The sequence below is a fragment of the Camelus dromedarius genome, chromosome 16 (assembly GCF_036321535.1).
Source record: "Camelus dromedarius isolate mCamDro1 chromosome 16, mCamDro1.pat, whole genome shotgun sequence".
NCBI lineage: Eukaryota > Metazoa > Chordata > Mammalia > Artiodactyla > Camelidae > Camelus > Camelus dromedarius.
In genome coordinates this window covers 21061676-21086671 of record NC_087451.1, presented here as the reverse complement: position 1 = coordinate 21086671, position 24996 = coordinate 21061676, and the positions used below count along the sequence as shown (strand labels likewise).

At 48.0% G+C, this 24996-nt stretch overlaps 1 protein-coding gene across 1 annotated transcript in view; it reads left to right on the top strand.

Annotated features, from left to right (window-relative positions):
• The window catches only part of LOC105095909 (myosin-13), a 46428-nt gene that overhangs the window by 11058 nt on the left and 10374 nt on the right, over positions 1-24996 (top strand). Inside the window, exons 11-28 of the mRNA XM_064494938.1 lie at positions 2449-2567; positions 3263-3412; positions 3520-3690; positions 5309-5618; positions 6776-6849; positions 6945-7032; positions 8801-8918; positions 10536-10659; positions 11713-11849; positions 13418-13673; positions 15758-16000; positions 17727-17903; positions 18766-18911; positions 19015-19105; positions 19894-20283; positions 22469-22595; positions 22682-22800; positions 24509-24705. Coding sequence (XP_064351008.1) covers positions 2449-2567; positions 3263-3412; positions 3520-3690; positions 5309-5618; positions 6776-6849; positions 6945-7032; positions 8801-8918; positions 10536-10659; positions 11713-11849; positions 13418-13673; positions 15758-16000; positions 17727-17903; positions 18766-18911; positions 19015-19105; positions 19894-20283; positions 22469-22595; positions 22682-22800; positions 24509-24705 — 3037 coding nt within the window. The remainder of the gene's footprint in view (positions 1-2448; positions 2568-3262; positions 3413-3519; positions 3691-5308; positions 5619-6775; positions 6850-6944; positions 7033-8800; positions 8919-10535; positions 10660-11712; positions 11850-13417; positions 13674-15757; positions 16001-17726; positions 17904-18765; positions 18912-19014; positions 19106-19893; positions 20284-22468; positions 22596-22681; positions 22801-24508; positions 24706-24996) is intronic.

Here is a 24996-nt window from a genome sequence, read left to right as displayed (position 1 = left end):
TCACCTGGAGGACCTCACCATGCCCCCTGCCTCATCCACAAAGAGGCCTGGAAATGGAGTGGAGGGCAGTGTCCAGAGCTAACCAACAGCAAGACCTGCCACCATATGCCCTCCTCACCGGGCCTCATATCTCTTGCACTGCATCTTACGAACTCCCTGAGTAAAAAGCTGTTCATCCCTAAAATTTTCTACCTTTTGATAACATCCCCACACTGTATGAAGCAGTGTGTCTTGAATCCCAGATGACAAAAAGGAACACTAGCCATGAATTAAAGGACAGGAAAATACATATGGTTTTATCAGGGTTCAGAAAGCCTCACCTGATTAGGTTGGGTTTGCCCAGGATACACTCTCTTGTTATTAACTCTAAGTCGACTGATTAGTAACCTTATCACGAGAGTAATACCCCATCACATTCCCAAGGTTCCATCCACACTCAGGTGGAGGGGACTATCCAGGGAATGTACACTGGTTTGAGGGAAGGGAGGGTCCCCCCAGTTGTACATGCAAAGTAACAGGAGAGAAACTCAGAGCAGGAAGCACATCTGGTTTTGGGTAATCAGGGAAGGCTTCCTGGAGGAGGTGGGGGCACTGACTTGGACTTTGAAAGACAGGTAGAATTCTGAGGGGCCATCTAGGCAGAAGAAACATGCTGAACAAGGAGGAAAAGGGAGGAACGTGATGGGGACAGAGGAGCAGAGCATGGTCCACTTTGCCTAGAGAAGAAGATGTGTGTCATGGATTTGTAAGAGATGGGAATGAAAAAGCGATTATTTTGGCATCAGTTTGGGAAAGCCTCGAGTGCCAGGATAAATGGTTTAGAATGTCTGTGCTAGACATCAGAAGCCACTGACGCTCCAAGTAGTAGCAGAGTATGTGTGACAACCCAGAATTAATCTGTCAGCTGTCAGGCTCACCAAGAGTGTGGAACCTTGCAGAGAAACGTGTCAGGCTCCTCAGCATGGGCGGACCATATGGACGTGTATCATGGCGGGGTCCCAGGCCCTGCTCCAGCCCTGGCTGCCATGTGTTCAGTGTTTAGAAGCAGAAAGAGGCTGGCGAAGGGGAAACGGTGACTGTAACTGGGGCCTGAGCTCCTCTGATGAGGATACAAGCCACGACAGCACTGGCTGCATGCTCACCATGCACCAGGCCTGCTTGACAAGCATCCAGTCACATGGGCCTGGCACTGTCCCCCAGCTGACAAATGACAGACTGCGACATAAAGAACGAAGCCCCGCGGGGAGGATACAGCTCAGTGGTACAGCACGTGCTTAGCATGCACGAGGTCCTCAAACCCCAGTACCTTCATTAAAATAAGTTAATTAAATAAAAACCTAACTACCCACCCCCCCCAAAAAAGTCACTGGTTAAAAAATAAGTTAAAAAAAAAAAAGAAGCCCAAATTCAAACCCATGTTCTTTGCCACTTTACTATTCTACATTCTTTTTAAATTTATTTTTTATTATTATTGTTATTATTTTTTAAAGGAGGTACTGGGGATTGAACCCAGGACTTCATGCATGCTAAGCACACACTCTCCCCCTGAGCTATTCCCCACCCCTATTCTACACTCTTGGAAACAGTAGAGATGCAAGCTCTTTTGAAGGTGAGCAGGACCTGGTGCCTGGCTCAACACAGCATGTCACGGGTGGAAAAGAAGGATGTATCACCCCAAGCTTTCAAGTTTAAGGAACCAGAAGAATGATGGTACCATCCACGTCAATGGGCAAAGCAGGAAGAAGGGATAGTTAAGGGATTGCAAAGAGTCAGGCACGCATTTGACCTCTTATTAAGTCCTCAACACTTTCCCTGGGTTTTTACTGACTTGTCTCCATAACCAGCAAGGAGGTGATGGTCCCAACCCAGGAGGTGCTGTCCCCGGCAAGCAGCATTTCTCTACCTTCTCGATGAGCTCGATGCAGGCAGCCAGGTCCATCCGGAAGTCACGTGGACACCTAGTGAACTACGTGAAACTGCCAATATTCCAACTGCTTTTAACCATCTCCAAACACTCGCAGGCTGTGTCAAGGTTTTGTACTTCTCTCTCAGCTGCTAGCCTGGCAGCCTGCACAAATCAGGAAGGTGCTTAATATAGAGTGTTAATTGTCTACATGGTGTCTCCTTTACTCGTACACCCCTTCGTGGTAAGATCAGACTCCCACAGTGCTCAGTAACTATATGTTTTTTAATGAAACTTAAATATCAGTACATCAAGATCAACCTCTTATTAAAGAATGTATCTAGGAGGCAAATTGAAGGTTCTTGAAAACCTGGGACCCTGCACTATGAGGTTGAAACTCCATTTGACAAATCCAGTCCTGGGGCATGTGAGAACATAAAAATATCAAAAAGATTTACAGAAAATATTTCTGGGAGGAGCTAGGGCCTGACTGGAGATTTTAGCAGCTGCTGTCTCGTGTGACACCTGTTCTCCTCTTTCTTCAGTGGCTGACAAAGCTGGGTACCTGATGGGTCTGAATTCTGCAGAAATGCTGAAAGGCCTGTGCTGTCCACGGGTGAAGGTTGGGAACGAATATGTCACTAAAGGGCAGAATGTCCAGCAGGTAATGGAGATGCTCTGAATGCAGCTGACTCAGCCATTTTGCTATGTTAACTGTCATCCTCAAGTTCTTTCGGTTGCAGGTCTCGGAAAAACGTATGAAACAGGCTTCAGCAGGAAGGGGGAATTCATTCTCAGGCCCCAGGGGGTGACTCAAGGAATGAAAGTCAAAGTGTGCCTTGGGCGCCACAAGGGCCTGGAGCCAGGCAGCCTCTCTCTGGCTCCTTCTCTGGGGCTCCGTGAACTGTCTTTTCCCTCCCGCTCTGTTGTGTGCTCACTAGGGAGACCTTCTCCACCTCTCCTGTCCACGGCCACCGCATAGCTCCCAAGTTTACACCTCTGTCATTCCAGCCCCTTCCTGAGACTGAGGCCAGCATCTTTTGATCCCAATTCCAAATTCTCGGGAGAGACACTCTGTTTAGCCCAACCTGGATCAGATGTCCACCTCTCACTCAATTAAGTGTGGCCGGGCTAGAGTTATGTGTTAGAACCGTGGCTGTTAGAAAACGATCTTTGTAAACAGGATAGTCCACATGAACTGAGCAGGTGCCTACAGATAGATTCAATATTAGGTTGAACTGTATGAAATTGCCAATCTCTTCCTGCTTTTGACCTTCAAGATGTCAGCTTCACATGTTTCAACTTAATACAGTCATAAAAACGCTAACTTGAGGGTTGAATGGATGATCCTTTTTCAAGGTGACCAATGCAGTGGGTGCTCTGGCCAAAGCCGTCTACGAGAAGATGTTCCTGTGGATGGTCACCCGCATCAACCAGCAGCTGGACACCAAGCAGCCCCGGCAGTACTTCATCGGGGTCTTGGACATCGCTGGCTTTGAGATCTTTGATGTGAGTGGTTTGGATGAGTGGACACCCTTCCGCTTTGTGTCCTCTTTGCTGAGTCTCCACTAAATTTTCCAAACTCACTCAAACTCTTCGGTATTTGAAACACCCAGTTCAACAGCCTGGAGCAGCTGTGCATCAACTTCACCAACGAGAAACTGCAACAGTTTTTCAACCACCACATGTTCGTGCTGGAGCAGGAGGAGTACAAGAAGGAGGGCATCGAGTGGACGTTCATCGACTTCGGGATGGACCTGGCTGCCTGCATTGAGCTCATTGAAAAGGTAAAAAAATGCTGCTCCCCGGGGACAGTGCCTCCTTGGTGGGACCATCACCTCTTTGCTTAACCCCTCCCTGCTAACAGACCAGTGCCTCTAACCCCACTCCCCCAGACTGTGAGCCTTCGGAGAGCTGAATCCCCTGTGCAGAAAGGGTAAGTGTTTAGAAAGCACCTGAATCTGCTCAGACACTTACAGGGGTACGTGGGTGATTAAGACCCAGGGGCTCAGCTATCTCTAAGAATGCAGCCCAGGGGTGACTTCGGGGTTTCATTCACACCTGACTTGTCCAAAGACCCAAGGAGGGGGGACCACGGAGCAGTGGGGTTCCTGGAGGAATGTTACTATGAGAACAGCAGACGGCATTAGCTTTGAAAACGGAATTCCATCACATTTTGAGCACTGGTCATTTTGGAAGTATATCTTCCTAAGGTGGCTACTGAGAAACCCAGAAGTTATTGTTTAAAATATGACCCATATGATTTTAAGCCTATGTTTCCAACTTTACATTTTTTGTAAATCTAATGCTAAAAATGAGTCAAATGGGGGGAAACTCAGCTTTTTTCCTTCCTAACTAGGGGGAATCGCAGTTCCTTCCTATGGTGTTTCTTGCGTGTGAGTTTCCTTTATGACCCACACAGAACACTTCACTTCTGATACTTCTGGTCCTCAAATGTGCAGAGGTTCTTCCTCACAACAACAAGCAATTCTCTACGACACCAGCTGGGTGTCCTAGAATTTAACTCAATTCCAACACAATTGACCCAGAAATGTCAGTAGTAGGTCCCCAGGTGCCCTATAACTTCTGATCTACGTGGCTACAAATCAAAAGTTCCTCAGGTTTGATTAATTTGTAGAGAGGTTCACAGAACTCAGGGAAACACTTCCTTACATTTACCATTTATAAAAGGATATGATAAAGGATACAGAGAGTCAGCCAGATGAAGAGATACATGGGGTGAGGCCCCGGAGGGTCCCCAGTGCAGAGCTTCTGTCCTGGTGGGACTGGGGCGTGTCCGCCTCTCAGTGTGGATGTCTTTGCCAACCTGGAAGTTCTCGGAACCCCCTACAACTGGGATTTTCTGGAGGCTTCCTCAAGGGGGCATGATGAATTACTAGCTCCATTTCCAGCCCCTCTCCCCTCTCTAAAGAATGAGGGGTTTAGACTGAAAATCCTAAGCTTCTAACCGTGATTTAGTCTTTCTGGTGACTCATTCTGGTTCTCTCACCCAAGAATCCACCCAGAGTCCCCTCAATAGAACAAGAGATGCTCCTAGTATTCTGATCACTTAGGAAATTACAAGGGTTTTAGAAGCTCTGTGCCAGGAACTGGGGGCAGAGACCAATACATATATTTTCTATTATCTCACCGTGAGCTACATTTGCAGACACGGGATTTCATTTCATGTTCTTTTGTTCAACAAATATTAAATAAGCATCTACTATTATGTCTGGCACTGTTCTGTCATCGCAGCAGACAGCCTTGCTCTCACACTGCTTTACATCCCAGTGTTCTTAGTAACAGAGTGACAAAACCAGAGAAGCTGTCCTTGGCTCCTACAGATGATGGAGTCATTGGGACATGCTGCTAAACGCTAAGGATAGCCTGTCATCCTCCCTCCAGCCTATGGGCATCTTCTCCATCCTGGAAGAGGAGTGCATGTTCCCCAAGGCCACAGACACCTCCTTCAAGAACAAGCTGTATGACCAGCACCTGGGCAAGTCCAGCAACTTCCAGAAGCCCAAGCCTGCCAAGGGCAAGGCGGAGGCCCACTTCTCGCTGGTCCACTACGCGGGCACCGTGGACTACAACATTGCCGGCTGGCTGGACAAGAACAAGGACCCCCTGAACGAGACGGTGGTCGGGCTGTACCAGAAGTCCTCCCTGAAGCTACTGTCCTTCCTCTTCTCCAACTACGCTGGTGCAGAAGCAGGTGAAAATCTTTTCTCCCCCTATCCCCGCCCCTTCCACGGAAAGCTCTGTGTAATTACTCATCACTCATGAAGAACAGTAGTCAGCAGTGAGCTTCAGGCTGACCTAGACTTACTCGTCTCTGAGCGCCCCTTTTCTTTCTCCTGCTTCCATTGTTCCTCTTCCTTAAGAGATTGAGTTCTAACCATTGGATGCAGCAATTCCATTTCTGGGTATACATTCAAAAAAACCAAAAACACTAATTCAAAAAGATACATGCACCCCAATGTTGATAGCAGCATTATTTACCATTTACAAGGTACAGAAGCAATCTAAGTGTCCATCAACACACGGATGGATAAAGAAGATGTGGGGTGTGTGTGTGTGTGTGTGTGTATTATATATATATTACTCAGCCATAAAAAAGAATGGAATTTTGACCTTTGCAACAGACCATGTCCAGTAAATTGGTGCAGCCACTATGGAAAACAGTATGGAAATTCCTTTACAAATTAAAAATAGAACTACCACATGATCCAGCAATTCCATTTCTGGGTATATACACAAAGGAAATGAAAGTACTACTATATTATATGATGGAATATTATCCAGCCATTAAAAAGAATGAAATCTTGCCACTGGTGACAACAGGGATGAAACTTGAGGGCATTATACTAAATGAAATAGGTCCGACCGAAAAAGACAAATCCTGTCTAATCTCACTTACATGTGGAATCTAAAAAAACCCCCAAACTCATAGAAACAGAGAGTAGATTTGTGGTTTCCAGAGGTGGGCGTGAGAGGTAGGGGAAATGGGAAAGGGGGTTAAAAAGCTAAACCTTCCAGTTATAACATAAATGAGTTCTGCAGTTGAAATGTACAGCATGGTGACTAGAGTTAATAAGATTATTTTGTATTTGAAAGTTGCTAAGAGAGTAGATCTTAAAAGTTCTCATCACAAGAAAGAAAAATTATGACTACGTGTGATGACATGTTGACTAGACTTAATGCAGTGATCGTTTCACGATCTGTACATGTATCAAATCATTACCTTGTACATCTTAAACTTATACAATGTCACATGCCAGTTGTATCTCAATGAAACCGGGGTGAGGGGGAGCGGCGGGAAGCCACCACTGTGTCCTCAGGACTCACCAGACACCCTCTGTCTGTCTCCAGGCGACACCGGGGGCAGCAAGAAGGGCGGGAAGAAGAAGGGCTCCTCCTTCCAGACCGTGTCCGCTGTGTTCAGGGTTTGTTTTTTGGCAGCTTCCACATTCGGTTGTTTTTCTGCCCAGTGAAATGGCATTTGCTGTGGTAAATGTACTTGTTCTGGTTTCTGTCCCAGGAAAATTTAAACAAATTGATGACCAACTTAAGGAGCACCCACCCTCACTTTGTACGATGCCTGATTCCCAATGAGACCAAAACTCCTGGTGAGTAAGTCCCCATCAGAACAGGGGTCCCTGAGACGTATGCAAAATTTTGCAGGGTGGGGGAGCAGGGGTCGCACACGTGCGTGTGTCTGTGTGTTTGTGCACGTGTGGTTCCCTGAGGACAGTGTTGTTACAGTCTTCATCACTTCTCAAAGTAGTCTACGAAATAAGGCTGCAGACTTAGCAAGTTAAAAATACCAGATGTCCCCATGTCTATTGCTTACAACAGTTCTCTGCAAGGTAAGTGTAATTAACTCAGTTTTATAAGTGAGAAAACTGAGCATCAGAACCAGATACATAGATGTAGAACACTGTGCAGCTCAGTAGACCTTTAACCATCCCCAGTCCTGGACTCACAGATATTCTTAGAGCGCAGCTGGCCTTCAGGGTCACTTGTCACAAGGAGAACAAACTATCACACAGACTGCGGACACAAGGCGGCTCACTCAGCAGCCAAGCTCTTCCATCCCAAACACTGGGCTTCCCACCCGACAGTCAGGGTCCTGCCTCAGCAGCAGTAACAGGAGGATGGAGGAATCAGACGGTCGGGGAAAAACACCCCAGCTCCACCTTTACCTGCCAAGGGACCTCAGCCAAGTACTTTGGCTTTCTGATCTATAAAAGGAGGGTTCAAATGGCATTTGATTAATCCATTCACTTGGTTAATTCATTTACTTATTGAATGAGCACTTACAAAGTGTTTACTCACTCTGTAAGTATTAACTCGCTTAACCAGCCTTAGAGGGTGGTTGTGAGAGTTAAATAAGCGAGTCCACAAAAAGCACTGAAAACAGAGACAATCATAAGAAAAAGAAATTTCTAACTATGGATGGTGACGGACATTAACGAGACTCATTGTGATCACTTCACAATACATACAAATGTCAAATCGTTATGCTGTATGCCTGAAACTACTGAAATGTTTCATGTCAACTATTTTTAAAACATGCTGGTACATAGCACCACAACAATAGTTGTAGGTGAATTTAAATAAATTCTGTCAGTCTGTGATTGATGAGGGGGATCCAAACATGTGAGACTGCACGTAATATAATATATTACATGGTCGGCCTAATCAACGTACCTCCAACATGATGCTCTGACAACAGGGAACACTTCTTTGCGAATTCCCATGAAACTCTTAAAACAACTGATTATTTATTAGGCCACCAAGAAAAATAAAATAAAATAAAATAAAATAAAATAAAATAAATAAAATAAAATTAAATTAAATTAAATTAATTAAATAAAATAAAATAATAAAATAAAATAAATAAAATAAAATAAAATAAAATAAAAAAGTAAAGTAAAGTAAAGTAAAATAAAATAAAATAAAATATGGCCAAACACCTTGTAAACACTCAATAAATGTTGGCTGTCAATTATGGTCATAATAATAAATAATAACTATCATTATTATAAGAAGAAGAATAATTATGAGAAAATTCTAGGTTGAGACAACCAGTCCATCCTCATCAGAGTCAAGGGCCACGAACAGGGCAAAGATGAATATTTTGGCTTTTAGTCCCACGGTTTTGGGGTGCTAGAGTCTCCCCAAGAGGTTGAGATGATTCCTACTGTGAGGCTGAAGGTGGGCTCCGACCATCCCTGGCCCCTCTGTCCCCAGCCATCTGGAAAGGAGCAGCTGGCACCAAACCTTCCAACCAAAAAGTCTGGCAATGTCGGGGTATCTCATGGTGCCCAGACCATCAAAGGAAACAACGGAAAAGACACCAACCCTCCCCAACCCGGCACGTTCTCTCCCCAGGCGTGATGGACCACCACTTGGTCATGCACCAGCTGCGCTGTAACGGGGTCCTTGAGGGCATCCGGATTTGCAGGAAAGGCTTCCCCAGCCGGATCCTCTATGCTGACTTCAAACAGCGGTAGGTCGCCTGCCCCTGCACCTCTCTCCTTTTGAGGGTACCTGTTACATTCCCCAAAGGCACTCCTAGAGCTGGGAGTTTGGTGAGCTCACAAGCCTCCCGAGGCTCCCAGGGACTCACCTTTTGCTGAGAGAATGATCCTCTCTGCACAGAGCTAGGTTCCAAGGGCAGAGCCCAGACCACTTTATCCTGACTGTGACTCTGGACCAGGGTTTCTCAAGCCCCACACCGTGGACATGTGGGGCTGCAGAATCCTTTATTGGGGGGACTGTGTTGAACGATTTTAACAGCATCCCTGGCCCCTACCCACAGTTTTCAGCAGCAAACCACACCCCTCAAACTGTGACAATCAAAAATGTCTCCAGATATGCCAAATGCCCTCTGGGTGGACAAACGGCCCCCAGTGGAGACCCACAGCTCTAGACCATTCTCCTGCCAGCTGCCATCTGAGCCCATGAGTTCAGGCCTTGTCCAGGGAAGCAGAGATGAAAAGACCCCCTAAAATGACTATTAGCTGCAGGTCACAGCTGATTTCAAGGCTCTTCTTTTAAAAAAAATTTATGGAAGTATAGTTGATTTACAGTGTTGTGTTAATTTCTGGTGTACAGCAGTGATTCGGTTATACATATACATATTCCTTTCATATTCTTTTTCATTGTAGGCTATCACAAGATATTGAATGTAGTTCCCTGGGCTATATTGTAGAACTTTGTTGGTTATCTGTTTTATATATAGTAGTTAGTGTCTGCAAATCCTGAACTCCCAAGTTATCCCTAAGTGTCCATCGACAGATGACTGGATAAAGAAGTTGTCGAATATATGTATACAATGGAATACTACTCAGCCATAAAAAAGAATAAAATAGTGCCATTTGCAACAACATGGTTGTACCTGGAGATCTGTCATACTAAGTCAAGACTCTTTTAAGTCAGATAAGAACCATTTCCTCTGAAAGCAAAATTCCAGCCATGCACTCAGCTGGCCTTCTTTCTGTTTCTTTTTCTCCTGTCACAACCTGCTTGCCTAGAATTAACCCCTAGATTCCTTCTCTGCCAGACTTGTTGCTGTATAATATTCCATTTCCTCCTAAGGCTGGAGCAGGTGAAGGTTCTAGAAGGCCTGGTCTCAGGTGTGGGGACTTCTGTAGGCAATGAACCCATTTGGGAGCTGTTATCCCTCAGCTGAAGCCTCCAACCTCCCCAGCACTGCCAAGCTCTAGGTAGATGCGAGTCCTGACCCAGCCTCCCAGTGCAGGGCTCCAGTAAGGTGGGAGGTGGAGCGCAGGTGGTCCTCAGCTTCTGTGTGCAGGGCCACCTGCTGGCAGATGCCTGTCCCCCAGGCTGCAGTGGCTCCCTGGAGTCTGCCTCCCAGACTCCACCCCTGGGACACCACCTCCTCCTGTCCCAGCATTGCCTGTGGAACAAGGGAGGGTGTGGCCTCTCTGGCCTGGGTCACCACTGAATGACTGGGCTCCGAGGCCCCTGGGCCTGAGCAGGGAGGAGCAGGAAAGGGCAGCCCTCAGGAAGCGGCACGACTGAGCATCCTCCCAACAACTGCACCCGACTCCCTGCCCGCGCACACCCGGCCCCGGGGCCGACCACCGCCCTCCCTGCCCAGGTACCGGATCCTCAATGCCAGCGCCATCCCAGAGGGGCAGTTCATTGACAGCAAGAATGCTTCCGAGAAGCTGCTGAACTCCATCGACGTGGACCGGGAGCAGTACAGGTTCGGCCACACCAAGGTGAGCACAGGTGGGGCTGGGACAACCCCTCTGGGAGCCCCCAGGCCTGACTGCCCTTTCCCCTTTTGGTCAGCCTGCCATCCCTCGGCCAGTGGCCCAGGCATGCAGAGCTCTGCGTCCAGGTACAGGAAGCTCTGTCTCCGTGTTGGTTTTAAGGGTCCAGGGGATTAATTGGAAGCTGGAGCCCCCCATCCCCAGACACAAAAGACATGGATGGGGAGCATGGAAGTAGCACCCTGAAAAAGGACAGGGAGCCCAAGAGATCAGAGAACAGAGAAAGAGTTCCTGGGACAGTGAGGACTTGAGACGAATTGTAACCGATAAAAATGATCACCGTTACTGAACACACGTGCCTTGAGACCTGTAACACGCCTCCTTTACACATTTCACTGAATCCTCCGATAACCCAGTGGTGATAAGAGTGGTACCTACCTCATGGGGTTACTGGGAGGCAGCGGAAATGGAGTTTCCCAGGGGACAAGAAGCTTGCTCAGGGTCACCTGGATGGCGGGTGCAAATCCTGGCCTGACTCCAAAGCTCTACGTCCTGGGAAGGGCCAGGGAAACATCCCCACCAGGAAGAGCCTGCTGTCCCCAGGGGTGCCCTGTTCCCTTGGAACATCACAGGGGTGGAGGAAGCTCTGCCACTGAGGACAGGGTGGGAGGGGGCCCCAGGGCGGGACCAGCCTCCTGGGATGAGCAGAGGGAGAAGAGGACGCGGAGGCAGAGGTGACTGTGAATGTCTCTCTCTGAATCTGGGCACAGCTGCACCTTTGGTTACCCTCCTGACTCGTCCTTGCTTCCTGCTCGTGAACCCCATCAGCACTGGTCCACGTGGGCTAGTGGGGCCTGGAACATGCTTTGGAACAGGACACAGGAGAGGCCACCGCAGAGACCAGAGCCTCCGAAAACCACGTCCTGGGAGCCAGATGGCTGCTGGTCCCCACCGTCTGAAGGCCGAGGGCTGGGGTTGGGCAGAGACAGCCCCCCTCGAGGGCCCCAGGGGTGAACACCTGCTGAGGCTGAGGCAGGGCTCATCTCTCCTTCAATGCAGGTGTTTTTCAAAGCTGGGCTCTTGGGGCTCTTGGAAGAGATGAGGGACGAGAAGCTGGTGACCCTGATGACATGTACGCAGGCTCTGTGCCGGGGGTACCTGATGCGGGTGGAATTCAAGAAGATGATGGAGAGGAGGTGACGCAGACCCCCGCCTCTGTCCCCCACCCCGCCCTCCTCCTTAGGAGCTGATGCTCGCTTCCTGCTTTTAGTCTTGGGATCTTAATATCCTGCTCATCCATTTAACCAACATTTGCTGAGCCCCAGTTCTGTGCTGGGGTCTCCGCTTGGCACTGGGGATACAGAAATGAGCCCTCGCCTCCAGGAGCCCATGGAGGAGAGAGAAGCAGACACATGCATGGTTAATGTGAAAACCTGTGACAAGTTCAATGTCAGAGTCGCATTCGGGGCAAAGGGGAACTGGTTGGGGTTGGGGGTTGACATGAAGGAGTCAGCAAGAAGAAAGAACTTTCTGAAGGAAGCTTTGCATGGCTGGAGGAAGGGTGGCCAGTGGGGAGACCAACAAGCAGGTCACATGATTGGAGCACAGCCAGAGGCAGGCAGTCGGGGGTCCCCCGGTACCACGTTAAGAGCCCAGACTGGATCTTCTGGTGGGTGGGGAGCCTTTGCTGGGGGTGTGGACAGAGACAAGGGAGAGGATCGGGTTTACAGCTCAGGGAAGTCACTCTGGCAGCCACAAGGAGAGCAGGCGCAAGGGCACAGGAGGCGCCAACACCAGGTTGTAGCAGACATCCCCATAAAAGACAAGGACCTGAATCAGGACACAGATGATGGAAGAGATCGAAGGAATCTCTAAAGGCCTTGTTCCTCCAATAATTCAGCAGGAGGAACAGCAGCACTGATGGCTGGCTGTGTGGGCATTTCAGGGAGAGGGGAATTTGGTACAAGCCCACTCTCCCCGACTCCCCGAGACCCAGTACATCTCTAACATCATTGCCATAACTGACCATGAGTATCTGTTAGACAAGAATACCTCCCAGGCATCGAGCTCGATGAAGTGAAAGGAAGCCAGCACGGAAATGAAAAAAGTCCCAAGAAGGGGCCAGTTTAAGGGGAAGAGAAGCCAGTTTTCAGATTCACGTGAGCCGTGGAGGATGAAGAGTAGGAGATGGTGTCGCTGTCGCTGCGACATAGGCTACAGTCTAAACTGGGGAAAAGATCAATCTTAGGAAGACAAGCATCTGGGAGGTGACCAGTGGGCGGGAGACAGGTCCTGGGTGGACACCAACACTTAAGCAGGAAGCAGGCATGAGGCAAAATAGAGTGCAGCAGGAAAACTGGTTTACCAAGGAGTCAAAGGCAGAAAGGAGTTTCAAAAAGGTGAGAGTCAACAGTTCAAATGTGGGGCAAAGAGCCAACAAAATAGGAATGAAAGACGCTCATCGCATGGTAATTAGAGGCCACTGACAACCTGAGGCTGAGCATTTTCAATAGGGTGATGGGGGTGGAAGCCAGGCGGACGGGAGAGCCGCAGGGTCCCAGACCCTCTCTCGCCTCCCACCCTTTGCACGTGCTGCTTCCTCTGCCCCTCATTTGCAGAACGGACTCGGGAGTCCTTAGGCTCCGCACAGCCTGGCTGTCCTCTTTCCCACCTGGCCGGGAAGGGCAAAGGTCTCGGGGCCCCAGTGGGGATTAGGGACTGGGTCTTGCTTGGTCCATTAATCCCAGTCCTGATGGGTGCACAGGGACTCCATCTTCTGCATCCAGTACAACATCCGATCTTTTATGAACGTCAAGCACTGGCCCTGGATGAACCTGTTCTTCAAAATCAAGCCCCTGCTGAAGAGTGCGGAGGCTGAGAAGGAGATGGCCACCATGAAGGAAGACTTTGAGAGAGCCAAGGAAGAACTGGCCAGATCTGAGGCTCGCCGGAAGGAGCTGGAGGAGAAAATGGTGTCCCTGCTGCAGGAAAAGAACGACCTTCAGTTGCAGATCCAGTCTGTAAGTATCTTCTTCCTGAGACCAGGAGGCCCCATCTGATGTCTATTCAAGAGATAGTGGTGCCACCCAGTGGCCTTTTAGGGTACTGCATCACTACCCAGAGGGTGAAAGGAGGCCGGCCCTGGCTGGCTTCGTGGACACAGAACATTTTGGAAAACACGTCTGCAAAGTGACTTTCTGCTCGCCCTGATTTCTCCCTGTCTTCCACAGTGGAGTTAGACGTATTTTGCTGTGGGCATGAGGGGGATGTCATCATACTAAAAATCTGTCAGGAATGCATCCGGTCTTTTTTTTAATTGTGTAACTAAAAATAAAAGTAAAAAAAAAAAAAACCCCACATAATTAAAAAAATAAAAGCAAATCACTAAAATTAAATAATTCAATTCAAAGTAGAGTCATTTTTCTCTGTGAATTTTGAGAAAATGGTTATACTCTAAAAATGCTTTAAAGCTATGCATTTTTATCAAAGAAATAGGGAAAATGAAACTGTATATGCAATATTAATACTCTGGCAACGTAATTGTCTCACTCCACGGAGTTAAGACGTTTATCATTTGCCCTTTGCAATGAGCCTTTCCTCATGTGCACAGTGTTTTCTTACCCTCTTTCCACCTTCCCACTCAGGATGTGCAGCTGTTAGGAACACTTTCCTAAGCCCAGTGGGCACGAACAAGCTCTGGAGTCAGATCTCTGGGTTTACACTCCAGATCCTCCACTTGGTAGTTGTGTGACCTTGGGTGGGTGACTTAGCCTCTTCGTGCCTCAGTTTTTCCATCTGTAAAATGGGCACAGTAATAGTACCCATCTCGTAGGGTCGTTGGGAGGATTGGATCAGTTCATGCAAGGAAAGTGCCCCGCACACGGCACACACTCAAAAAACACAGAGGATCATTCTCTTGCCAGACTCTTTGTATCCATCACCTCAAACACATGTCCAGTTCTTACAATTCTCTGGTGTGAGAAGATACAGCCCAATTACACTTAAGGGCGTAACTAGCTAATCTTGGCCTGTCCACGAGAGTCACGACAAAGTCTTCTGGGACATGCACGTATTTAGTCACTTATTTCTGTCTATTTTGATTTTCTGTTCTGTGGCTCAAGGAGGCATAGGAAGGGCTTTTCTGTTGAGAGTTTTAAAAGGTAGTAATGTTTTGGAAATATTAGGTAGCTTGTGACAGACAGGGTAGATGAGGCATTTTTCAGCTAGTGTTGGAAGGAAGAGTAAGATGGCTGGACGTCCAAATCTGGTGAATTTGCAGAGACTTTATGAACACCATGAACGCCTTTGCTTGAAATTATTTTAGGAGAATTTCTATTATGTGGATGATGTCATTAGTAGTTTTTTTTTTTAATGGATGATGTGTGTGTGTATGTGTACATGTGTGTGTGTCCATGTTCCATTCCCTGGCTCAGGCCCAGATAAGGGGCTTTTGAAGGGCAAAGCCCTTTACTTCTGGGGTGTGTCAAGAGGCTGATCAAAATGGAACGATCTGATAGACAAGACATAGAAGCAACCTAAGTGTCCATCGATAGATGATTGGATAAAGAAGATGTAGTATATACACAATGGAATACTACTCAGCCATAAAAAAGAATGAAATAATGCCATTTGCAGCCACATGGATGGACCTAAAAATTGTCACACTAAGTGAAGTAAGTCAGAAAGAGAAACACGAATACCATATGATATCACTTACATGTGGAATCTAAAAAAATGAGGCAAATGAACTTATTTACAAAACAGAAAGAGACTCACAGACATAGAAAACAAATTTATGGTTACCAGAGGGGAAAGGGAGGAGTGGAGGGACAAATTGAGAATCTGGGATTAGCAAGTACAAACTACTATATATAAAATAGATAAACAAGGCCCTCCTGCATAGCACAGGGAACTATATTCAGTATCTTGTAATAGCCTATAATGAAAGAGAATATGAAAAGGAATATATATATATATATACATATACATATGTATATATATATATATAAAACTGAATCATTATGCTGCACACCAGAAACTAATACAACATTGTAAACCGACTACTTTAAAAAAACACACACGCAATGATCTGGATCTGTTTCAGGAAACAGAAAATCTGATGGACGCAGAGGAGCGGTGTGAGGGGCTCATCAAAAGCAAGATTCAGCTGGAGGCCAAGGTGAAGGAGCTGAACGAGAGGCTGGAAGAGGAGGAGGAGATGAATTCTGAACTGGTCGCCAAGAAGAGGAACCTGGAAGATAAATGCTCTTCCCTCAAAAGGGACATTGACGACCTGGAGCTGACGCTGACCAAGGTGGAAAAGGAGAAGCACGCCACGGAGAACAAGGTGGGCACGCCCGGCCCCGGGGAGGAGGAGACAGCCAGGGAAGGACCCCGTTCACCCAATGCTGCCTGCAAGTGAGAGGGCGAGTGGACAGGTGGTTCTGTCCCATCGCATCTGCCTCTAGGCTGGTCCTGACCCCTTGCCTCTTCTCCCAGCTTCTGCTGCTTGCCCCTTGTACCACAAACCTCTAGCCCCAGCCCTCCCCCCACAAAGCAGATCTTTGAGGAGAGGCACTTGGCACAGGGAGAGCCAACAAACATGCTACAGGGCCAGGCAGCCGGTGAGGGAGACAGGCGGTGAAGGAGGCAGAGAGCTGGACCACACCAAGGAAGGACAGGGGGGTTACAGGTACAGGGACCCTGGTGCATTACTGGTCAAGCGTAGACTGGTGCAGCCTTCAGGAAAGCCATCGGGGAATTCTTACTCAAACTGAGAACCCATGTATCTTTCAACCCAGTGATTCTGCTCCTGGGTATACAAACCAGGGAATTTCCCAGGCCAGGTCCAAATGGGGCCATGTATGAGGATGCCTGTGGTGGGGGAGAAGTAGAGGCAAATCAGGGTCCACCCCGGGGGAACGGAGAGGCGAGACGCGGAGGACGCACACCGGGCTGTACCACGCAGCCGTCAGGAGCAAAGGCTCGTGCGCACAGGGCACAAGACAGATGTGAAAGTCTTTGTGCTGAGTGCGGGGAGGAAGTAAGATGAAATCTACAGCGTGGCACCACTTCTGCAGACTAAAATTACATGCACACAAAACAATACACACTTTACAAAAATACATGGAAAACACAGTCCATGATTCTCATCATAGTGGTTGCCAATGAGGTAGAGCAAGGGATGAGGGGAGGAGGGAGGCTGGGTGACCAGTCAGTGTCAGAGAGACAATTGGGAGTTGACAGAGAGGTGACAGGGAGGGGTGGGGACTGCGGCAAACTGGAGAGCACTTGCCCTGTCCACAGGTGACAGCCAGGACTCGGCTCCCGCCAACCATTGCCAGGTGGGACTGGGAATCCAGCATGGCCAGAGCTTCCAATTCTCCTTGAGAAACCAGACATCCAGATTTTATGTGAAATCTCTTTTTTTTCCCCTCAATGTTTGTAACTTATTCAAAAGTTGTAAACTAAAGAAAACATGTCTGGGGCCAGATTCAGTCCACAGGTCAGGAATTAGCAAGCTCTGATCTGGAAGAGCATCACGCATGGAGAAAAGTTCAATTCAGCGCCCTAATGCTCCACATTTGGTACCCTTGTCCTGCTCCCTGACCCGCAGGACGGCTGTCCTGGATTTCCTCGCAGAGCACCTCATGTCTCTCCTTGCCCTTCCTGCCTTACTCTCAACCCCCATCAGCTAATAAATAAATGCCCATGTTGCGATGAGTACAGACTGACGTGCTGCCTTTCAGAGGCAGCACATTTTGCATTTATTAGCATCCTTCCTTGTACCATATAACAACGCCCTCTTTAAAGGAACCATCCTAATGGGAGGGTCTGAGCCTCTGTGATAGGCCAGTGAGGAAGATTTTAAAAACCCAGAGGCTGCCAATTTCAGGATGATGCAGGCAAGAGGGTGAGCACCTGCTGGAGAAGCAAAGAAGCAGTAGCCAAAAAAAAAAAAAAAAAAAAAAAAAAAAAGAAAAAGGAAAAGGGGGGTTGAGGAATCAGAAGCCTTTGCTGGACGCTTCTGGTTTAACTGTTGGAACTTTTAGTCGGTGTTGATACTCTCCTAGGTAAAGAATCTTTCTGAAGAAATGACCGCACTTGAGGAAAACATTTCCAAGCTGACCAAAGAGAAGAAATCTCTGCAGGAAGCTCATCAGCAAACACTGGACGACCTTCAGGCAGAAGAGGACAAAGTCAACGGTCTAATCAAAATAAACGTCAAGCTGGAGCAGCAAGCAGACGACGTGAGGACATTTTACTGCTGTTACCTCTTGCGGAAGCACAGGCAGGACAGGGTCTATGCAGGACGCAGGGGTTGAGGGTTCTGACCCTGGAGTCAGAAGCCTTGAGTTCCGATCTCAGCCCATTCCAGCGAGTCTGGGATGCTGAAGGAGCCGCTTAAACTCATGAAGTCTCAGTGTCCACCTTAGGGAATGGGAGTGCCGGGAGCTCTACCTCAAAGGGTTTGTATGGAGAGCACACAGGGAGGGTTCAGTAAAACGCTGGCTGCTAACACCATCAGCAGCGTCATTATCAGCTTCCATCTGTAGGCCCTTTGGGTCCCTGTTCTCACTTTGTTCAAATGAGTTCAGGTTTCACTCCCAATCATGGCTAGAACATTCCAGATCACTGTCATTGTCCTAAGGCCAGAGCAGGTGTGTTCCTCCCCGACACCTGCTTTTCCCCACACCCACACGTGCGCACACACACATTTTTTGCCTAAATCTCCCCGTGGTTGCATGGTGTAAGTAGGCAAAGTGATGGTGTGGCACCTAGACCTTCACGGGCACGGCTGGAGCAGTGCCCATCCACAGAAGCCCCGTTTGCTCCCCTCGGAGCAAGAGCAGGCACCTCTGGGCAGTGTGGCTCCACTGGGAACGTGGCCTGGGATGGGCCAAGAGGGCTTCGGCCGAAAGAGGCACCGAGGCCTCGGACAGATCCAGCCTTTGCTGGAGGACGGAAGAGACGGGAGGCAGGGGAACAACATGCTGCCGCCTGGGTCAGAGGTGGACATCGCCCCCTCCGGGAGCCCAGGGAAGCTGCCCTGGCTGAGAGGAGAGCTCGCGTCTCAGCAGCATCTCAGCCTTTCCACCCGTGTCTTCCCAGCTCGAGGGCTGCTTAGAGCAGGAGAAGAAACTGCGGGCTGACCTGGAGCGAGCGAAGAGGAAGCTGGAAGGAGACCTGAAGATGTCCCAGGAATCCATCATGGATCTAGAAAATGACAAGCAGCAAGCGGAGGAGAAACTGAAGAAGTAACCTTTCCTAGTCGCCTCTGAGCCCCGAAGCCCCTTCCCCCTTTAAGAGGCTCGTGTCGCATGTAATTTTAAATATAAACATATATGCATCTATTTGCAGGAAGGAGTCTGAAATCAGTCAGTTACAGACCAGAATTGACGACGAACAAGTTCACAGTCTGCAGTTACAGAAGAAGATTAAGGAACTTCAGGTACCGCGTCAGCACCTCCCCGACCCCTGGACCCCACGCAGGCGCCCTCCCTGCTCCTCGCCCTTGGTTTCTTTAGCTGCTTCTTTTCTCTCTCCTCTTAGAGCTGGAGAGGATGTCTTGTCCTTCCCTCTGTTTTTCAAAGTTAAAATACAAGTTTTCTAAGTAGCACATAAATAGATTTCCTTGAAAATCATTAAAATACTACCAATGAGATTAAATATTCTCATAGGCATGCTCCGACCGCCACCCCTGAGCCTGTCCCCTTCCATCTTCTCAGAAGTCCCTGCCAGTTCCAGTTAGAGGTGCATCTTTCTGGGTCTTTGGCCATGAATTTATGTACACATTCAAGACCCAAGGGAAAAAAATACACACATCGTATACATATACAGGAAAATATTTAAAAACATAAATATATATATATATATATATATAAACTTCTGCATAAAATACATGTATATGTGTATATACACAAAATATACATAAAATTATCATACTGGGACTATCGTTCTGCAACTTGCTCTCTTCACATAGCAATACGTCCTGCAGAGCTGTCCATGGAGACGTGGGTGGATGTCTTACTGCTTCGTGGCCTCCCAGACTATGAGCTCTATCACGGTTGATTTGACCGGTCCCCTACTGATGGGCATCTAGATTGTTGCCAAGTTTTTTTCTTGGATTTAATGAACTTTATGATGCCTACCCCATTTCTCACCACCATGCCCTCCCAAAGTGGGCTGTCCTCCCGCCCTCCACCCCACACGGCATTCCTGACCCAGTGACCCTTCCAGGCCCGCACAGAGGAGCTGGAGGAAGAGGTCGAAGCAGAGCACAACCTCAGAGCCAAGATCGAGAAGCAGCGCGCGGATCTGGCCCGGGAACTGGAGGAGATCAGCGAGCGGCTGGAAGAAGCCAGTGGGGCGACTTCAGCCCAGATTGAGATGAACAAGAAGCGGGAGGCCGAGTTCCTGAAGCTGCGCCGGGACCTGGAGGAGGCCACCCTGCAGCACGAGGCCACGGCGGCCGCGCTGAGGAAGAAGCACGCGGACAGCGTGGCCGAGCTGGGGGAGCAGATCGACAACCTGCAGAGGGTCAAGCAGAAGCTGGAGAAGGAGAAGAGTGAGCTGAAGATGGAGATTGATGACCTGGCCAGCAACATTGAGACTGCCTCCAAGTCAAAGGTATCTGATGCTTCTGCAAACGCCAGGCAGCATCCACTGCCCAGTGAGCATGTAGAGTTCAATGCCTCAAACTCGCTGCGTGTTCTAAACTGAAACCCTCTCCCCACTTCCGCCTGCCCCAATCCCCAGATTCATTCAAGTCATCCAAGCCTTGATCCAAAGATCTGCTACAACTCAAGGTTTCATCATCCACCCAAGTCTTCCAGAAAGCTTCCAATCCATCTGGCACTTTTTAGAACTAAACTCGTGGATGGACTGCACCCAGAGGTCTTGCTGGGTACAGTTTTCTCCACGCCACCTTCTTTAGGCTACAATATTGGTCCCCAGGAGGCATAGACAATGTGACGTTATGCATGACAGCAGGGGTGGGTCCAGGTTTTGTGGCACTTGAAGTATACAAAATTCAGGAGACGAGGGATTCTTTAAGAAAAAGGAACAAAAACAACAAGTTTCTACTGTAGAGCACAGGGAACTATATTCAGTAGCTTGTAACCTATAATGAAAAAGAGTATGAAAACAAATATACATATGTATGACTGAAATATTTAAAAAATTTAAAAAATAAAACCTATGAAATTTCAAAAAAAAGAAAAACGGATGCAAAATTATGAATACAAAATTAAGCATGAAAGTAAATATTTACTTAGAATAAGAAAACTAAGTCCCAAATTACTGATGCTCCAGGGACTCAGGTTACACTGTCTTCTGAGAATCTCTGGCTACTTGCCTGAAATGCCTACCTAGAAAGGTATTTTTGCTTGTGACTAGCTTCCCCTCCCCATTTAGAGCCTTTGACAGCTCCCTGCGTGATCTGGGGCCCTTGCAAAAGAGCACACGGAAGCTTAACTTTCACCAGCTTCGTGGTAAACCCGCCTCTGTGTGTGACTTCAAGGACAAGGCTTCCTCAGAGAGCAGCTGTGTGCTCCTAGATTCAGGAGCTGCCCTCGTTCGTGGGTGCTCAGGGCTGCGCTTGGGCTGCTCTGCTGGGCCAGAACGCGCAGTGACCCCAGATGTGGGGCTGGGGGGCTCCTGTTTAGGGTCTGGGTTCATGCTGCCTGTGATCTTTTTTTTTAATTGAAATATAGTCGGTTTACAATGTTGTATTAGTTTCTGGTATAGAACATAGTGTTTCAGTTATACATATATATAATCTTTTTTTTTGGTTTGTTTTTTTTTTTGTTTTTGTTGAGGGGAGGTAATTAGGTTTATTTATTCATTCATTCATTTTTTTAATGGAGGTGCTGGGGATTGAACCTAGGACCTCTTGCATGTTAAGAATGCGCTCTAACACCGAGCTGTACCCTCCTCCACATGTATATATTCTTTTTCATTATATGTTACTACAAGCTATTGAATACGGCTCCCTGTGCTATACATCTCTAGGTCTATCCATGTTGCTGCAAATGGCATTATTTCATTCTTTTTTTATGGCTGAGTAATATTCCATTATGTATATACCACATCTCCTTTATCCAGTCATTTTTTTTAAATTGAAGTACAGTCAGTTATAATGTGTCAGCTTCTGGTGTACAGCACAATGTCCCAGAATCCAGTCACTTGTTGATGGACATGCCCTTGATTTCTTCCCCACTCCCTGATGGCAATTCCTTTCTCTTTCCAGTTTCCTGGTTTTTCTGCCCTTCTTGGGTTTTGTCTCCCTCTAAAATGTTGTGTTTATATTCCTTCTCTCTCTATCTTTGTCTCTATCTCTGTTTATCTCCCCAAGCCAGGCCAGGTTGCAGGGTCAACTGAGTTAGAAGAAATCCCAAGCTTACCCACATGCTGTGCCTATAACCACCCCCTCCTTATCTTTACAAGCTCCCTATCTCCATCACTGCCGTCTGTTCTGTTTTGAATTTTACAGTCCAGGGGCAGCAGCACTTTACATTGCCTTACATGTTTTAAGTTGGTGTAGCCTTTGATTTTTCTCCTTGTGAGTCACCATCCCTTTTTCAACTCCCCTGATTTAATGATTTCACATTCAAATGTTCTCTTCTCACAGATACCCTAAGCTCCTGGAAGATTTCCTTTGAACCTAATATCGCGTCCTCTCCTGCTGCCGTCCCACACTTGGCAATCATAAGACATACATGGTCAATGGATTTATTTTATGTGATAAGAGATGAGAGGAGAAGGGACCAAGGATGCATTTTCCCCATTCATGTTGACTTTTTCTTTTTTAAAGAGTAACGTGGAAAGGATGTGCCGGACGGTGGAAGACCAATTTAATGAAATCAAAGCCAAGGATGACCAACAGACACAGTTAATCCACGATTTGCACATGCAGAAGGCAAGACTGCAGACCCAAAATGGTGAGGATGGGCAGGTCCCTGTGGTCCTGTAGGGCCATGGGAGAGGGTGGGCAGAACACTGACTTGAAGCCACATCTGTTTGCTAGGGGAGCTGAGCCACCAGATGGAAGAGAAGGAGGCTCTGATTTCACAGCTAACCAAAAGCAAGCAAGCCCTCACTCAGCAGCTGGAGCAGCTTAAGAGGCAGCTGGAAGAAGAAAGCAAGGTGAGGATGGGCGTCTCTGTTTGGAGTGGCAGAGTCAGGTAGAACTTGAGAAGTCATAAAGCTGCTTGGAGGCGGTGCTACATCACAAAGTCCAATGCTTCTCTCTACCTTGTAGTAGGGCAGGAACCCATTCTTTGAGGTTCCAGGACCTTGGCATTGATCTTTCTTCAGAGCTAGAAAACTCTACCAATGTGCTCCATCCTCTGAGCTTCTCTGTCCTCCCCAGAGTGGGCTGATAAACTCCCCTCCCCTGCCAAGGTCACCTCTTCTCCATCACTGCACTAGCTTGGCCATCTCTGCCTCTGCATTCTCTCCCTCTGCCCAGCAATTCATCCCAGCCCCTTGAAATGCCCTCCCCTTTCTCCTTCATCCCTCTTTGTGTATCACCAGCTACAACACCCAGGATTAAGCCCCGCTCCTCCAAAAAGATCACATGGTTTTAGGGGCATCCTTAGGACATTTGCATAAACACGAACACCATCATCATGTTCTGGATGTCAATGTCAAGATATTAATGTTTGTAATAATAAATGTCTGCCCAATAATCTATAAAATTCTAGACGGTAAGAATTATTTGCCCCTCCACAGTAACGAGCAATAGGAACAGCACACAGTAGAACAGTGCACATAGTAGGTGCATAGCAAATGCTGACGATGTGTATTTGAGCACTAGAATGGGAATCCAGGAGACCAAAACACTGCACAGATGGAATTCTGAGGTTGCCATGTTATAGCTAAAACTTACAGGGCCATCTTTTAGAATTCTCCACAAGCTCCATCTGCCCTCTTCTAAGAAAGAAGTGCGCTATTTGCTCCCATCTTCCTATTATATGGGAAGGGTCTTTGGTGGACTGAGGGGCAGGAATTGGAGAGAACCAGAGCCTGAACAAGTAATGAGAAGGTCCATTACAGGAGCAAGGCTGTCCTCTGACCAGGAGACAGAAGCAGCTAGGTTTTCCTTCTTGGGCAAAGTTTCCTTGTTTATTTGTGTCTTTAAAAGGATAAAAATATACGCATTACAACCAGAAAGTGTTTTGTGACATTATGATGAGGGCTACACTGTTCTCCTGGCCAGGTGGGAGTGAGTGACGGAGGCCTCTGGGCATGTGTCCCCTCTCTGCCTGGGAAGAGGTGGCGGAGCTGTGGCAACGGCACCGCTCCTGTTAGAGTTCCCGGGGCGGGTGGGGAACACAGCTCACTGGTGACACCAAAAGATACTTTGGGGGTTTTCATGGTCACAGTATTCTATAACATTGCATTAAGTAGTGAGAAAATGATCCCTTTCTAATTCTGTTACAAGCCTTCTGATTAAACAAGGAAAAGGTCTCAATGTGGATCACATCTCTCTAGCACCTGCGTATCTTCCTCAGCATGACACAGAAAGTGCGCCTTGGACACGGCCCCAGCGGCAAAGTACTTAGCTCCAAGGTGATCACGTTGCCTCGCCATCATTGCATTTATTCTCACGGTTACCTTCTGTTTATGGCGAGTGGTAATGGTCTTCCATTTAAATAAGCTTATTTTAATAGAATAAAGGAGTCCATTTTTTTTAATGAAGTAAATAAAAGCAGGATTTAGGATGATTCAGCAACGTTTGTGAAAGCAGCCTGGGAAGGATTCAAGTTGGGAAACACTGGTCTCAACGAAAATACCTTAACTTGGAAACGGCCAGATGTTTCTGTGAGTCGTCACCCCTGTAATTCCGCAGGCCAAGAACGCCCTGGCCCACGCCCTGCAGTCCTCCCGCCACGACTGCGACCTGCTGCGGGAACAGTACGAGGAGGAGCAGGAAGCCAAGGCCGAGCTGCAGAGGGCGATGTCCAAGGCCAACAGCGAGGTGGCCCAGTGGAGGACCAAATACGAGACGGACGCCATCCAGCGCACGGAGGAGCTGGAGGAGGCCAAGTACGGGCTCCCGGGTCACCGCGGGAGAGAGGACCCGAAGACACAAGTGAAGGGACGGGATTCATCCCACCCTGAGAGACCCTCTCTCCCTCCCCAGACCTTCTAGTTTTCTTAAGCATGCAGATCCGGTCTCCCCGCCCTTCCCCTGGGGTCCTGCCCGTTTCACCTGGCCCCCTTGGCACCTCCTGGGCGACTGCTTTGCCACCAACCATTTCGGGATTCTTCAGGTGACCCGTACTGTCCGTTCATCTAACTCTAGCTCTTGGTCTTACCGAACCGCAGTCCTCCAGA